The following is a 16,154-nucleotide window of genomic DNA, read 5'->3' as shown; positions in this document are numbered from 1 at the left end:
CTCACAGAATAGCTGAAAAGTTGTGGGATGGTTATGAAGGCATTTAGACTCCCCCAGAGGCCACTGGAGCTGGCAAAGCTCTGTGAGCAGGTAACTCCACAGTCTGAACTATATTTCAGAAGGGCAACTGAAAGAACAGTGTAAGAGATGGTTGGACAGAGAAGAAACTAGAATCAGGATAAACTTAAAACAGGGCTTCAGAAATTAGACCATTTACATGCTCCAGTCTGACAGGACATACATACGCAAAGCCACCTGGCAAAAGAAAACACCTCTTTCCAGCAGTGCCCATTTCACTTAAATACTTGGGACAAAACTATGTGACATTAAAATGAGCATGGGTATTCCCGAGTTACACATGTCCACACGGGGATGAAAAGTGAGGAGGGGAACAATAACCTCGATGGCAGAAGTAGCATCCTTTCAGGATCCTAACGCTGCAGGCTCTGTGCTCTGAAGGCAGCTTCTATGAAACAACTTCTAATTTTCCAACAATAGCATTCTAACCACATGCAAGAACATCAAAGTTCCTCACTGAGATGGCTGTAACTGGAGTTTAAGAATCCCTTTTCTTGCTGATGACATGCCTCAGTATAACTACTCCGGAGAGCTGGCCAAAATACATCATTCTAAGCACACGTGTCAGCAAACACCTAAGAAATACGTGTTGGTGTTCATCAGACGATTTGAAGAAAGCTGTAAAGCAGCCAGAAAATGAAACAACTCATGTCCATCCACCCATTTAAAGGAATTAGACTGTTTCAGTGCTGCAGAGCAATCACCAACAAACGCAAAATTCAAGTTCAGGTTGTAGGATACCTGAATTCCTATGCAATCATTTCACAATCCTGGGCCATGTTCACAGACCCGGGAGTGAATACCTGTTCTCTGCTTGTAGAATGTCTCTTAAAAAGAAAGAGAGTGTAAAGACTAGGCTACTGGACTAAAAGAAGAATAGCAGGATAGAGGGTGGGGAGAGACCAAAAACAGATTTCCACTACAGAAAGAAGAGAATCCAAAGGAGATGTAAGCATGAGGGGAGGATGTGGCCTGGGCAAAAAGACAAGAGTGGTACAGCAGCAGGCAGAGGCTGAAGACTGAGGCAGGTGCATCGAGCCAACGAGGGGTCCTGGAGGGCAAGTGGGTAGAGAAACATGATGCTCAGGAGAGAGGTGGGGCTGTGAGACCTTTGGAAGCATCGGTGCATTTGCATATCAGATTTCCTGACTCGAGAACATTTAATACAATGTAATTTATGGACCCTCCTGACAATTAATATTCACTCACAGGAAGGCCTCTGTGGGCACCTGAAATTAATTTTGAAACCATTAAAGGAGACAGAAGGTTACTCTCAATGAAAAACCCTGTGGCGAAGGCATCACCTCCCCTATTAAGTATCTGAGAGTAATTGCATAAAAGAAAACCCCATTGCTGCTAAAGGTGAGCAGATGAATGGTCTCGAGCTGCTATCTTACTGTTTGGTAAAAGCCTAAAATTTACTAACGCTCAGATGCATGAGGGAGAAGGATGCAGCTCCTTGTCCACTATTCACAGCGTTTACAGCGGCCAACTTGGCTTTAGAGGGCTTTTTATTTCAGCGTAAAAATAAGGCAACATATAATGCACAACTAAAAGTCACAGAGACGATGTCAGATTAAGAAAGAGACTTTATGACAGACAGGTTATGGAATCTACGTAAGTGTCCATCAACAGGGGAATGGATAAAGAGAACATGACATTTGCAAGAAAATTGGTACAAGTAGAGATGACCCTAGTAAGTGAATTAAGTCAGTCTCAGAAAGACAAAATCACATTTTCTCTCATATGTGGCTCTTAGATTTTACACAGATACACGGTGTCCTTGATGTGTATGTGGCAAGAAAGACATAAGTTCTTCTATGGGAGAAACGAGAGCAACTGGGAGAGGGGCCGAAGAAGAAGGCGTGTCTCAGAGCACAGACACACTGTGTGAAAGCTCCTTGTGATTCAGGCACACACAGTAGGCACAAACAACAGAAGCATCAAAGAGAACACAAATCACAGGCTGAACTGTTGAGGCTGGTGGGTGTGGCTGCCACTCAGCGCACCTGAAATTCTAGTCAGTGCAACAATTGAGAGGGCAAAGTTGCCTAAGCCGTATGATCGAACTTCCATCACCTGGAAGACAGTCAGTCTGCCTTGCTGGAGAACGCAGGATCAACCTAAGTCATGAGCTGAAAAAACTACTCGGAGAAAGTGTCATCTGTCAAACTGTGACTATGGAGTCAACCTTTTCCTGTACAGGTGTACACAAGAGTCCAGTGCGCAACGTGCCACATCCACGAGGCGCAGCACATATGCAGGAAAACCCATCTCAATGCACGTGAGCGAGAAGCATAAAGAATAAATGGAAGAACAGAGCAGGCTCCACGGGCAGGCGACATGACCCTAAAGTACCCAGGGGGGCAGAGTGGTATAGACATCTTCCAAAGAGTGTGTCACATGATAGCAATACTTAAAACTGCACTAGTAGTCTTAAAACACAGTTTCCAGACACAGAGGGTGATGGAGAATCCAATTCACACAAAATATCCAAAACCACTACAGAAAACACAGACTCAGGTAGGCTCCAGACCTGGTGGCACACACCTATAATCCTAGTACATGGGAGAATGAGGCAGAAAGATCACAAGTTCCAGGCCAGCCTAGGTTACAGATGTGAGCTCTTGGCCAGCCTGAGCTACAGTAAAACCAATACTATCTCCAGACAGTGGAGTAAAAATACAGTTGCATATGGAAAATTCAAACCAGTTCACCTAACTGACCAAAGCAATACAAATAAAACTACACAATCTTAACAGCAGCATGGGAGACAGAAGCAGGCAAAGCACTGTTAGTTGGAAGCCAGCCTAATCTATACAGCAAGCTCTGGGCCAGGAGGGCTGCACAGTGAGGCCCTGTCTCCAGAACAAAACAAAGAAGCACACACCTACAGAACAGCGCTATTCAACGTATCAAGCTGTGTTTTGCCTCCTAATATTAATGCCTCATGTTGGGTGCATGTAAGAAAGCAAAACCCAGGACCCACCGTGGGTGGGACTAGAGCAGGTGCAGTCTCCTTGAGAGCATTTTGCCTAAGTGTTAGAAGATTCAATATGCTTTTCCCAAATAAGCTCATGTCTAGTAATGTGGCCGGAGGAAAAGATAAAACATAATAAAACTTTCAATGGCTTAGCTACTGTGGTACTGTCTCATATTCTATAATGCCAAAATATCTACAAAAACCTAAATATGTAACAGTGAGAGAGCAGGAGGGTGAAATAATTGTGAAGAAGACTTTAAATTCAGGAGAAAAGGGTAAGTGGAAAAAGTTATAAAACAACTGTATATAAAAAAACCTAAAAATCCTAAATGTTCAATTTTACCATTGAAGATTCAGGAGCCAGAGGCTGGGGTGAAAACCTGCTAGCTCAGACAGTCAGAGAAAGCACCCAGCTGACCATCCTATTCAGCCAAAGTCCCAGAAAGGAAAAGCCTTTCTCCTCAGCTCACATCCCAGAAGGAAAAAGACAAAAGACAAAGGCCCAAGGTGAAAAGCTTGCTAGCTCAGCTGATGGCCCAGAAGGAAAAAGGCCTGCTAGGTTACCAGGACAGCCCAGGAGGAAAAAGCCAAAAGCTCTTTTTTTCTTCTTAACTACTCTTAAACTCAAAGTCCCTACTTTCTATTAATCCCTGTCATCTGGTTACTTGCTCTACCTCTTTACTAGGGCTAATTCAATAAAGTCCTGTGTACAGAAAGCTCTGAGATTAAAGGTGTGTGTCAGGGCTGAGCCACACCATAATCACCTGTTTACAATAAACAGAAAACTCTTAGATTAAAGATGTGTTTTAGGGCTGAACCACACCAAACAAGAAACAGGTTTTTACAGTTCATAATCTCAGGGTTCGCTATGGGATAAAATATCCTGCAACAAACAATCTTAGAAAAGGCTTTCAGCTTTGATTTGTACTGATGCAAGCACAACTGCATATGGCTAAAAGAGTGTGTCCAAAATGGCAACAGTACGGTGGGTAAAAGCTTGGTTACCTCCATCATCTCTTTTTGTTTTCACGTTTGTCTTTAAAGTTTGTTCACTCTAACACAGTCTCTATCTTCACTGCAGTGGCTGACCATCGCCACGACCAAAGCCGCCTCTAAACTGGAATTCCGTTGCTGAGCCAGCCCCAGCCTCAGCTTTGTCAGCACCAGGGGCCACAGCACTCCTTCTGTAGGTGTCTCTGTCTGCCTCCCCTCTTATAAATCTTACCTTCTGGACCTTTGGGCTGAGGCCCGCCATTGGGACCTTATGAACAAGGGCATCCAGTATCTCTGAGATTACCTCTATGCATCTCTTATGTAACTGTACAAAACTAACGAATATTATCTTTAAAAAACAGAACTCTTATCCTGTCAGCAGAACATGACAGGTAATGCCAGCATCTCAGCTACATCCTGAAGACCCTTTAAGGCTATAACCAGTCCCTGTCCCACCTCATAGCGTCCTGGCATCAATTAAGACAGTGTTCACTGTTATTTGCTAAGCAGCATGGATACCTCAGGGGAGAAAGTGTGGTGCTCAAGCTCACACCCGCCTGCGCTGGAGCTTCTGGAGAAGCTGCACATCTAAGACTCCCAGGCTGACCTACCCAGCTCTGAGCCCACACAAAACATGCACTACTGTGCTGGCTCCCTTTGTCTCTTCCTCTAAGTTCTGACACAGCGAACTCCAGGCTCATCACTTGGCAGTTTTCAATGACATATGAATGAAGACTTTTAGTTTATTACAATAAGGTAAACAACAGTACTAAAAAGAAATCTTAAAAGATTCAGAGCGGGCTGGGAAGATGGCTCAGCATTAGAATACTTGCGTGGCGTGTGCAGGCCACTAGGTTCACTCCCTAGTATCATGAAAACAGAAGGAGAAGCTAAATGAGACACCATGTTCGCTGCAGCATGGTTCACAGCAGTCACGATACGGGAACAACCTAAGTTGTTCAAATTAAGATCAGGGAGCAACAGCAGGTGTGGGTGTGAAGGACATAAGTAAAATACGCCACAAGGGAAAACACTGTATGACCTCACTCAGATGTGGACCCTGAAAGTCAACCTGATAATAGGCACAGAAGGTGGCATGGTGACCACCAGGGTGGGGGCAACACGGAAAGGGAGCATGTTCAGTCATGCGGAATGAACACAACCAGAGCTCTTGGGTGTGTAACAGGATACCGTGGTCAGAGGTGTCATTTTGTATATCTGAGGTTTGCTGAGAATGTCCATCTCAAATGTTCTTACCAAAAGGAAAAAAAAAAAAAAAGAATAAGTGAGCACTGATGTGAATCAGATACAGAAGCAGAGTTATGAGCCAGAAATTCAGAGTGATGTCAAGAATCTAATAGTACATTTCATGAAAATGGAAGCTATTCTAAAACTCTGGAGGCAAACAGCAAGAGAGACATACAGATCCACATTAGCCTGGGGACTGAAGGCACACTTTCAAGTGACATCAAGGAGGAGTCTGGACCTGCAGCAAGAGGCAGCAGGGTGAAGTCAAACCAGAACAGGACTGCTAAGGTTTAGTCTTCAACAAGGGTAAAAGTGATTGGTGGCGTTCAACTGTCAGTGTGCAAGCAGTGGTGTGCAAGCAGTGTTGCTCAGTAAGAGGCCAAGTTCTCTTTCTGGTGGAAAGAAAACAGAACGGAGGGAGGGCTTAACAAGTAACATGGCAGCTAATGCATTCTACTCTCCCCCAGTTGACAGAAGGAAACATGTTTCTAGCTAGGCTGGAGAGTTTCTTCTGCAGACAGGCTGGGTTGTGGGCTTCCCAACAGGCAGGTCTGGGTGCTACTACAGCAGCGGGTGTGCCCAGGACAAGGAATATGGCAGGTGCCTGTGCAGGTGGCACCTATAAAATCAAAGAGTTGGGGAGGGGAGCCAAGCACTGGTGTCACTCAGGGTCCTCTCTGTTTTCACATCAACCATTTCTTAAGAACAAACTATACACTGATAGTTCACGAAACCTAGGTGATAACCCGAGAGACGGCAAAACCATACCACGGAGAAGAGACACAACAGAACAACTCCCCCCATTCCTTTTCAGGGCTTATGGAGTGACTACACCGCAGTTAGCAGTCTTTTACCGTCCCAAAGCCGGGGGAGAAGAGAGTATATGAAGGTCTTGGCCTTCATATTTGTAATCAGCTATTTGGCCCTTCAACACCTGGCCAGCTCTTGCTTCTGAATGCCAGGCGTGTGTCTGTCTTTAGAAGCAATGCTATCTGCTGGGAGCTGTGACACACGCCTTCCTGTGATGCTGGCTCTCAGGAGGATGAGGCAGGAGAACAGTCACTAGTTCATGGCCCATGTGGTCTACACAGAGTTCCAGCCAGGGCCACGTCCTCATAGTGACACCCTGTCTCAAAATAAACAAGGAAGAAAATATAATAAATAAAGCCACATGGCGTTAGGAACTGTTAATAAATGAAGGAAAATAAGCAGTGAGAAAAGTGTTCAAGCAACTTCAATGTCCTAGGAGAGCAAACTGGCCAACCATCCATACCCTTAAATGCCTCTTTAAATCCCTCCCCTCACATCTCCTTAACAAACAAACAAACAAACAAACAAACGAAATAAGGTCTTTATGTAGTCCAGCCCAGCTGAAAATACCCAGCAATGCTCCTTGCTGAGGTGAAAGATGTCTGCTTTTCCTTCCTTTCAAAAATATGTTATTACATTTATCTATAGGTGTGTGTGCGTTCGTGCATGCATACATGTATATGTGTGTATATGCATGTGTGTGCATATGTGCGAGTGTGATATATGTGTGTAAGCATGAGTTTTTGCATGTGTCTATGTGTGTGTATTTATGTGTGTGTACATATACATGTGTACATTGTGTAAAAGTGTGTGCATGTGTGTATGTGCATGTGTATATGCATATATGCATGTATACGTGTGTATAAGTGTTTGCATGTGTGTACATGTGTGTATGTGCGTGTGTATGCGTGTGTGTGTGTGTGTGTGTGTGTGTGTGTGTGTGTGTGTGTTGTAGATCTGCGACTGAGAATGTGGGGGCAGGTAGTTAGTTCTCTCCTACCATGCAGTTCTGAGGGATGGAACTCGGGTCGTCCAGCTTGGCCGTTCCCTCCTGAGCTGTCTCACTGGCCCCTTTCCTCCCTTTTGGTATAGGGACTCACTGTGCTGTGCAGGACAGTCTCCTACTTGTGATCTTCCTGCTTCATCTTGTCAAAGAGCTGAGACTGTGGGCTCTCAGCATGTCCAGTGTTTTCCAACACTGTGTTAAAACCCCTAAGGCCTTCTGATAGCGGTGCCTGATGATGCCCCAGAGACCTGGCGCTGAAGGTTTGTTTAAATAATGTAATCGTAGTAATGTCCCAGTGTAAAATTCCAACGAGGAAATATAACTAACTGTATGAAGTGACTTGTAAACTTATCCTTCCCTCTGTTTTGACCCTTTCCTATCATGTCTATTAATATGATAAAGGCCACAATTTATAAGACTTCCTCATGAAGTTCCAGTCCAGCACTTCACGTATGTCACACATAACCTATGCAGCTGTGCAGCATTAAAGCAGGAGCGAGTAAAGAGCAGTCATCATGCCCCAAGCAGAACAGAAAAAAAGGAGGAAGGTCCCACAGCCAGGAAGTACAGCTGGGATTCAGAGCTGGGTCTGCCTGAAAGCCACATCCACGCCTTCCCAAGAGGAGACAAGCCGTCACTGTGCCGTCCATGCTGTATATCAACTTTCAAAGAAAGCTATGGTCGACTTTGCAAGTACAGTCTTCACTGTGACACTTGGCTCTCCCTGTAAACTAAACAGGCTTCTCTAACAGTCATAAAAACAAAACAAAGCAAACAAAAAATCCTGAAGAAACAAAATGAAGGAGGGTCAGCTGTATACTTATCACTAATAAGGCTCATGTGAGCTCATGTATCACCAGATACAGCTCGCTGGTAGTTCACCTGTGTGCTTCATGGCACACTAGGAGAGAATTTGAACAATGCACCTGAGCACACTGTTTGCTCCTGAGGTCAGGAACAGGACCTTCTTTCTCTGTATGTACTCAAGGACCACGCAACAGACATCCAAAACCTGACATGCATGAGAGACTCAGTGATTATCAACTTCTGAAGATGCTAAGGCACCCCAGACACTTGCCACACAGACAAAGGGGCTCTGTGCTTCTGAAAAGGGAGTTTGGTTTACAAGTGAGTTTCCTACCTCCCGATCCTTGAGCTTCATGGCGAGCACCAGCTGATGCCTGTGGTTTGTGAGGGCCTCTCGGTAATTTCCCTTGGAAAAGAATGCAGAGCCTAGATTCCCATGAGCTCGGCATTCTCCTGTCTGGTCACCTGATTTGGATTCAAGGAGAAAAACCCTCTAAGTTGCAGCATTATTTATAACATATATAGTTCTCTTAAAAGCCACAAATTTACTAGCTGAGATTTAAGTTACTTTCTTTCAGACGCTATGGTGGGAGATGAGATCCTAGAACCTAACCCCTGGACAAATGTTATTTCTGTAACACACACGTGCACAGGGCAGAGGAGTCTTAGCTGGGAGGGTGCGGACCTCGACACAAACCAGCTGCTGTTGGGAGTCTCCTCCTCACTAGGCAGGTGACCTTTGGTTCTAAGCAATTATCAGCTTGCTGGTTCAGCCATTTGATTCCAGGCCTCTTATCATACATCATTTCCCTATGAGCATCTGATGGCAGATCCCCACAGCCTCCTTCCTGTAACCTGAAAGTCCCTGAATAATCACCACAGTGATGGCCACAAGCACAAACTGCTTCTCCTTCTTGTCCCCTGCGCAGAGGCAGGAGGCTTACAAGACAAAGGCTGGCCTGGGCTACACAGTGAGACCTTGTCTCCAAAATCATAAGAAATGAAGCCCCAAAGCCCTCCAGCAAGTAGGTGGCAGACACATCCAGCAGTCTGCACGCTCTCACCCTTTACGGTATTCTGGGCCAACCCATCACCCTGCTTTCATTTTGTTTCATTTTGTTTGGGACGGATTCTCACTGTGCATCTTCTGGCTGGCCTGGAAGTCACAGAGATCCACCTGCTTTAGCTTCTCAGCATGGCCCACCACAGCTAGCCTGTGCTGTGCCCTTTGACAAACCCCCAGCACATTCTCACAGAGACCAAAATTAAAATGAAGATGAGTTGTGTACTTGGGGCATTAAAACCATGACCCTCAAACCCCCGAGGAAAGTTATGAATATGCTAATCACACTGCTAAGCCTTCTGGGAGCTTTGGACCCTAATGTATGAAAATCCTCAAAACCCAAGGGCTCTCAAACAGAATGTTCTGTTGTGTATGTCAGTCCTGTCAAAATGGGGCATGCAGCTGACATGCAGGTGGGACACATACCTAAGGTCTTGGCTACATCCAAGTCTTGCTGCATGTACCCAGTGCTCTTCTCTGTGTTCCCAAGAGACCAGTGTGCACTGCTCAAGGCGGAGAAGACAGAGCCTCTCAGTTTGAGGCTGCAAGTGCCAATCTTCAGAGCAGCTTCCAAGACAACCACAGAGGCCCCATGGTGGCCGGCTGTCAGAAGTTCCTGCCCAACCACAGACACGACCACAAAGGGACTCTTGTCCAGTTTCATTTTCTGAAGCTGCTGGTAAGTGGGCTCCAGAGTGTCTGAAGAGAAAGAAAACAAGAAGAAGACGACTCAGAGACATGGCAATCTTTCCATTATGCTCTAGAAACATGTCTGTGGCACGTGCCACATGTTGAAGGCACACTCTCTTCAACCTGGAATCTGGCACCACCTGATGGCCCACACACCCTACAACTAGCATCACCCACCCATCCAGCAGTTCCTTTCCCTACAGGAATGGCCACACTCATCCTCTCTTCTGACTTTCATTGCTCACTATGCAACCCTTTCCCTGAAAGGTTCTCGGCTATCCTGCTCCTCCTCAGAACATGAAGAGCCCATCCTTCCCGCCACCCTCCACTGGGTACCACCCTCAGTGACTCATGTATCTAAACCTCATTTTATGGCTTGCGTTGTAAAGTTTAGCTATCAGTTATTTTAGAGTTGTTCCACATTTGTTCAGTAAAAATATTTTCCTGGATAAGACTGTTGAATACTGTAAATGAGAGCTGTATGAAAGAAGCTACGTCTACAGATGCCAACTGGCTGATGACAGCAGTAGTGACAGAACACTTAAGGTCCAGAGCCTCACTGCAATTTCTCTTTAGCCTACTCAACAGCTACTGCCTGGACCTCCACGCTGTGTCAGACAAACACCCCGTTATGAACAGATAAAGCTGGACTTAACATTTTGACAAACAGATTTTTAAAAGACAAACTTTAGGAATGTACTAATAAAACTGTGGCTTCTTCACCAACCCCAGAGCTGGGGGTGGAATCAGGCCACATCCAAGGCTGACGGTGGAGTTCTCCCACCCCGTTGCTATAGCCTGCCTACCTGACGCCAACTGCCACTGAATTTGAAAACTGCCTTGATTTATGACTTTTCTTTGTTCTGTCACCATAAAATGTCTATGAAATTGCTACCTTGTTGGAACATGAAATTTGGAGTAATCTAAACTTGTGTTTCTAGTCCATGGTCACTCATACTTGGCTCCAGAATAAAATCTCTTTTCTCCCCCCTTGATGTGAGAGATGTGTTGTTGCGTTGATGATGCTTTATTCTAAGCAGCCAAGTGGGCACCAGGCAGGCTTCTGGTGAAATCCCTCCTGCTGTCTCACTGGTGAGTATCCCCAACATGGCTATGATCAAAAGCAAATGAGAATGGACTGATTCATAAAACCTGCTCCCAGTATCTCCCAGAAGGTATAGTAGAAGATATCCATAAAATGCCCAGCTATTCTCAAGGCTACTTCTGACACCAGTCACAACAAAACACCAGCAAGCAAAGCCAGAAGGAAACCATCAGGGAGAGCTATCTAGTAATAAAATGAATGTTTAGCTTGTTTTATCTCAAGTGGCAACAGTGGGGGTATAGGTCAGAGGTCAGTGAACCACATGAGGTGAGCTCCATTTTTGGGGCAAGCTCCTGGCCCTCCTATCTATTTTCTTTAAAGATGGTGAAAGTTATGACTGTGTTCCAGTGCTCCTGAAACCTTCACATTGGTGGTTCCGCTAATCCACCCATCAAGCCTGCGACAATGCTGGTCTCTAAATCTCATGTCCTGGCCAACGTGCTATGGTAAAGTGGAATCTCTGCAATTTATGACTTTTCAGTTCTCTGCTAAGGAGCTCTCTCTCGCCTGAGTCAACATCACCAGGGAAACCTTGAAGCTCACTGGTGCCTAAAGCTTTTTCCCTTCAATCAGATCACTAAACAGAGAACAAAGAACATTTTTACTCCTGTCAAGATGCAAACAGCAGAGTGCCAGTAAGCACAAGCTAGCCAATAGGCTTAAACACAGGCAGGAGAGAGAAGGAAGTGCCAGCACAGAAGAGGGGTGTGCCACAAAGCGCAGAGAGCAGGATTCCGTTGGCCCCTGCTGCAGGCTGGCAGCCAGGGGTGTTCAGAAGCAGCACCTCACCTCCGCTGAGCAAAACCAGAGATAACAGACAACAGCAGGACATCATTTTACAAGCAGCAAAACTGGCTGTTTATCTGATTTAGCTAAGGGTAATCACACAGGGTCAGAGGCAACATAAGAGTCCAGTGCAGGGTTCCAGGCAACTGGGTCGCCACAGCAGAATGATTTGGTTGCAAGCTAGCAAGACCTCGGCGGCTTTTAAGTAGAAAGCCACTGGGTTATGCTGTGGAAGGCTGAGCTGCAGCCCTCCAGCCCACAGCAGGGTCCTGCCACCGAGCACAACCCTCAGAAAGGGCATGTTGCCGCCTACTACCACCACAGATTCTATGCAACCCTCTCTTCATTGAACCTGTAGTTTCTGATTCAATGTTTGAATCCTAGCTGCAAAGGAGGGTGGGAAAATTGGGGCTGGATGTTTCAGCTTTTACTGTGGAAGACCAGAAGCAGGCATTCCTGACAGACAGGGAAAGCGTTCAGATGCCTGTCCTGAAATGACTGATGCAGGCACAGGCCCACGCTTCAGAACAAGACAATCTTTCCCATAGCAACTATGGAACCCCTGAGACAGCAGCAGGAAGAGGAGGTAACACTGTAACAGACAACCTGTCTTAAACTCCCAAGAAAGAAAAAAAATTTAACCTAGGCATATTTTGGGATAGATGAGAATGAGATTTTAAAAATTATAATGAAAAAATCCCACTCAAAGTGTATAGAAAGAAAATATAAGCACATTAAAAACTAAATATCACTGCAAAGACAAATATAAAGTTGATGTGAGAGCCATGTTACCTAGGGTGATCAAATGCTTCATGGGAAGAACTGTCTTCTATAGGGAGCCAGCAAGAGGCAGAGCCAGCAAGGGTGACAGAGATTTTCAACAGGCTGGCTTGAGCTCGCTAGGCGTTATACATAATGGCCTAGTAGAGAAGACAGTGAGCTACAGACAAGAGAACATGTCTGTCCTTCCAAACTAACCTCAGTCAGTCAGTCCTCACACTGCCGAGTGCATGGGCCATGGTTGTGGTCATGACTACACACGCATACATATGTGCACACATGCATGGTTATGAATGTGTGTATGTATATATGTATGTATGTATGTGCAGAGATACCTATTTCTATCTATATCTATAGCAATATACTCAGAGCATCCCTTCACTGTATGTAATTTCCTTTCTGTGTTAAAGTTCTCTGCTTTGAGCTGATATAACATCTCACAGTTCAGTAATCAGAATCTCTAGTCAGCAGCTGGGCTGGGGGAGTGGGTGTGGGGCTCAAGTTAGGGTTTTTCTATGCTGTCCAAGTTGGTCTCAAATTCCTGGCTGTGAGTCATCCTCTCATCTTAACCTCCCAAGTAGCCAGGACACAGGGACCTTGTCACTGTACCTAGCCAACTATGTTTCTTTTGATGAAGATGATTTTAAGATACTTAAAAAAAATCTATAGATAATCTGAGACTCTTTACAACTCTGTTGCTCTAATTCCTGTTCTAAGATAAACATGTGCTATCATCAGAGGGGCTAATTTTGTGATTTTTACAAGATTAGACAGAACAGAATTTTGGCAGCCTGCAGCTATTCAGATGTTTTTCTTTCTAGACTTTATGCATAATACATGAAACAACTGGTCAGACCAATTCCATAGGAATATAAAGGCCCTCTGCAACACTGGCTGAGCCCCTGCTGGTGGTTTTGAAATGTAAAGTCCTTAAGAATGTAAGAAGAATACAAGCCCATTTCCTGACACTTCAGGAGCTTGTGAAGATGTCGCGGAGGCTGATGATAAACCACCACCCTCTGGTAGGAGACTGGCTAGCTCAGAGATGCACATCTCTTCACATGTGAACACTTCTCAACTGGGGGGTTCCAGACTTGGAACTCAGCGGTGTCTCACAATGGCCAGCAACTTCATCTAAACAGCCTAATTTACATAAATAAGAAGTTGAGTAATGAGGAGAGGCTTTGTGAGCATTTGACATACCAGGGTCTCAGGATCTGCCCAATCTAGAAGCAGATGGTCCACTTCCCAGCCAGAGCTCTGAGAGCTGTCACTCGTAAGGAGGGACTCTAAGGTCAGAATTTCACAAAGGAAGTGGCATCAAATACAAATTGAAACACTTGGAATCACAGTGTTTTCTAAGAATGTTCAGAATGCTCCAGATAGTAATGAGAGAGAAGCCAGATTTCTGATGCTAAGACCTGAGCAGGACTTCCCATGAGTGCATATGAAGGGGACCCTGGGTCTGTGAAGTGCTTGTTTCAGCCTGAGCACCATGAAAGGACGAAACCCTCCTATAGAGGAGAAGGCTTCTGCAGGGCCTGCCTCAACTCTCACATGTGGCTCCCAGAGCATTATGGGATGGCATCATCACTTTCCCCCTCCCAGAATAGCTAGGCATAAGAAGCAAAACAATCTCACAGTCAACAAGTGAGCAAATGGCAATGCTGTGATCAGTTCCCTCTCACCTAACATTTGCAAAGCAGGGCCCCTGATGGAGGGCAGACACACACAAATGCACACACACAAATGCAGGTGAGGGCTGCGAACTGTGACAGAAGGGCCTAAGCGCGTGCCAACCATCTTCCATGGGCACTTGATAAAGCAGCCTCCATGGATCCTTCCAGAGCTGACAGATTCACTACAGGTGATAGACAACTCACAAAGGCAACTGTTCTTAGATGACTGAACTCAAAAAAGATGAGAGATAAACAGATACACAAAGTTCTCAGCACTGTCCCTGCTGGCATCCTTGGAGAACAGCTGCTCTGACACGCACTGCACAGAAGATTTTTTTAAAAATATTTTTCTCAGCAAATTGCTTTGAAGACAAACTGGTGTCATGTTGCTAATAGCAACACACTTGGTGCAACATCCTACAGCAGAAGCAGGAATGCCTCAGAAAGAAGGTGTTGTCTTCATGGACTAAATAAAAATTTTCCGTGTATATTCTTTAAAAGCTGTTACCTTGGAGAAGTGCCAGGCATCCTTCATGGAGAAGAAAAAAAGTAAAAAAAAAAAAAAAGTAGAAAATGGAAAAGATAGGTGTTGGCCTTTATTGTCTGTTTCCCCCAAAGTCCTGGAGTCCTAAATGTATCAGTTCTGGATCATGGTTTATTGACAGCAAGGCCCATTTTGGGGAAAGCCTTTTAGCCCCTGAAGCAAGGATGTGCTTCTGGGACTTATGTAATTGCTTGAAAAAGGGTTTCTTACCTCTTTCCCCTAAAGAGATGAAATATCCAACTTTCAAGAAAATAAATTTTATATAAAGCCAATTGCCTAAAGACACGCACAAGCTCTATCTAGTTCAGTAGACTTTTATTTAGCACATTCTTTGAGCCAAGCACAATAATAGGCAGCAAATTAAAGCCACCTAATGCTGCAAACATGTCAAAACTAGACAAAATGTTGAATGATACTGTCATCAAGACTTTTAGGTTCATTCTCTAGTATAAACAATTAAAAGACACACCATTTATACGGCAGAGATAGAGTTGTGCTTGACATAAGCTATGGGCATAAAATGGCAGTGGCCTCATCTATATGCCATAAATCCCTAGATGACAGCTGGTGTGTATGTTTAGTCAAAACCTCCCAAGTGCTCAGTCTTAAAACTCAGTGTTCTCAAAGCTCAGTGAGTGGTACAATGTTTGCCCAGCACTCTTCAGATCCTGAGTGTGACCTCCTAGGACCAGAGAGTAAAATAAAATAAAACCACTACTCTACAAAATTAAAACAATCCACTCAGGGCCTTAGACTCCCCCAGGCTTGAACTGTACCATCTTCACGTGTTCTCTTGTTTTCTCAGATGCTCCTCTAAAAACGTGACTTGCCACTAGTGGCTATATACATACTTGCTTTAGGAAATACAAGGATGAGCCAGACATGGTAGGTCACACCTATAATCCCACCAGCCAGGAAGCTGAGGCAGGAGAATTGCTGCAAGTTCCAGGCCAGCCTGGATTACATAATGAGTTCAAGCTAACCTGGGGTACAGTGTGAGAGTCTGTCAAGAAGGAAAAAGGAAAGTGTGACTGAGGATTCTTGAGAGAAGCTGTTTCTACAAAGGCTGGAGAGTCTGGAATGCTACAAGGTTGGGAGCCTAGTTACAACTCCTATATTCAGACCTTTAATCCACTCTTTGCCCACCTCTGTGTCAGACAACATCCTGATAAACAAATAAAAAAGAAACTTTGGGATGTACTAACCTAACAAAACCTACTCACCACCAGTGGACAACAAAGGGGGTTACCAGGAGACATCTAAGGCCATAGTTGAGAATCCTCCATCCTGCTGTGACCTACCTCTCTGATATTTCCACCAAGGTAATAATTGATTGTAATTTTTATTTATAATGTTCTTTGTTCTCTTATAAAACTCCATCCACACTGGAAAACACGGAAGGGGGTAACCTAAACAGTGTGTTCCTAAGGCCATGGCTATTCATATTCAGCTCCAGAATAAACTATCTTTTAATCCCTTTGAATTGACTGCTGTGTTTTGTGTGGAAGGAAGGAAGGAAGGAAGGAAGGAAGGAAGGAAGGAAGGAAGGAAGGAAGGAAGGAAGGAAGGAAGGAAGGAAGGA

At 44.8% G+C, this 16,154-nt stretch overlaps 1 protein-coding gene across 3 annotated transcripts in view; it reads right to left on the bottom strand.

Moving 5' to 3' along the window:
- The window catches only part of Ttc28 (tetratricopeptide repeat domain 28), a 412,775-nt gene that overhangs the window by 193,588 nt on the left and 203,033 nt on the right, over nucleotides 1-16,154 (bottom strand). For all 3 annotated transcript variants that reach the window (XM_055605846.1, XM_055605848.1, XM_055605849.1), the window contains 2 exons: nucleotides 9,415-9,687; nucleotides 8,260-8,390 (listed from right to left, as the gene is read on the bottom strand). In XM_055605846.1, coding sequence (XP_055461821.1) covers nucleotides 8,260-8,390; nucleotides 9,415-9,687 — 404 coding nt within the window. The remainder of the gene's footprint in view (nucleotides 1-8,259; nucleotides 8,391-9,414; nucleotides 9,688-16,154) is intronic.

This window comes from Psammomys obesus, unplaced genomic scaffold (assembly GCF_907164565.1).
Source record: "Psammomys obesus unplaced genomic scaffold, mPsaObe1.curated_primary_1811, whole genome shotgun sequence".
Classification (NCBI taxonomy): domain Eukaryota; kingdom Metazoa; phylum Chordata; class Mammalia; order Rodentia; family Muridae; genus Psammomys; species Psammomys obesus.
This window is presented reverse-complemented; position numbering and strand designations above follow the sequence as displayed.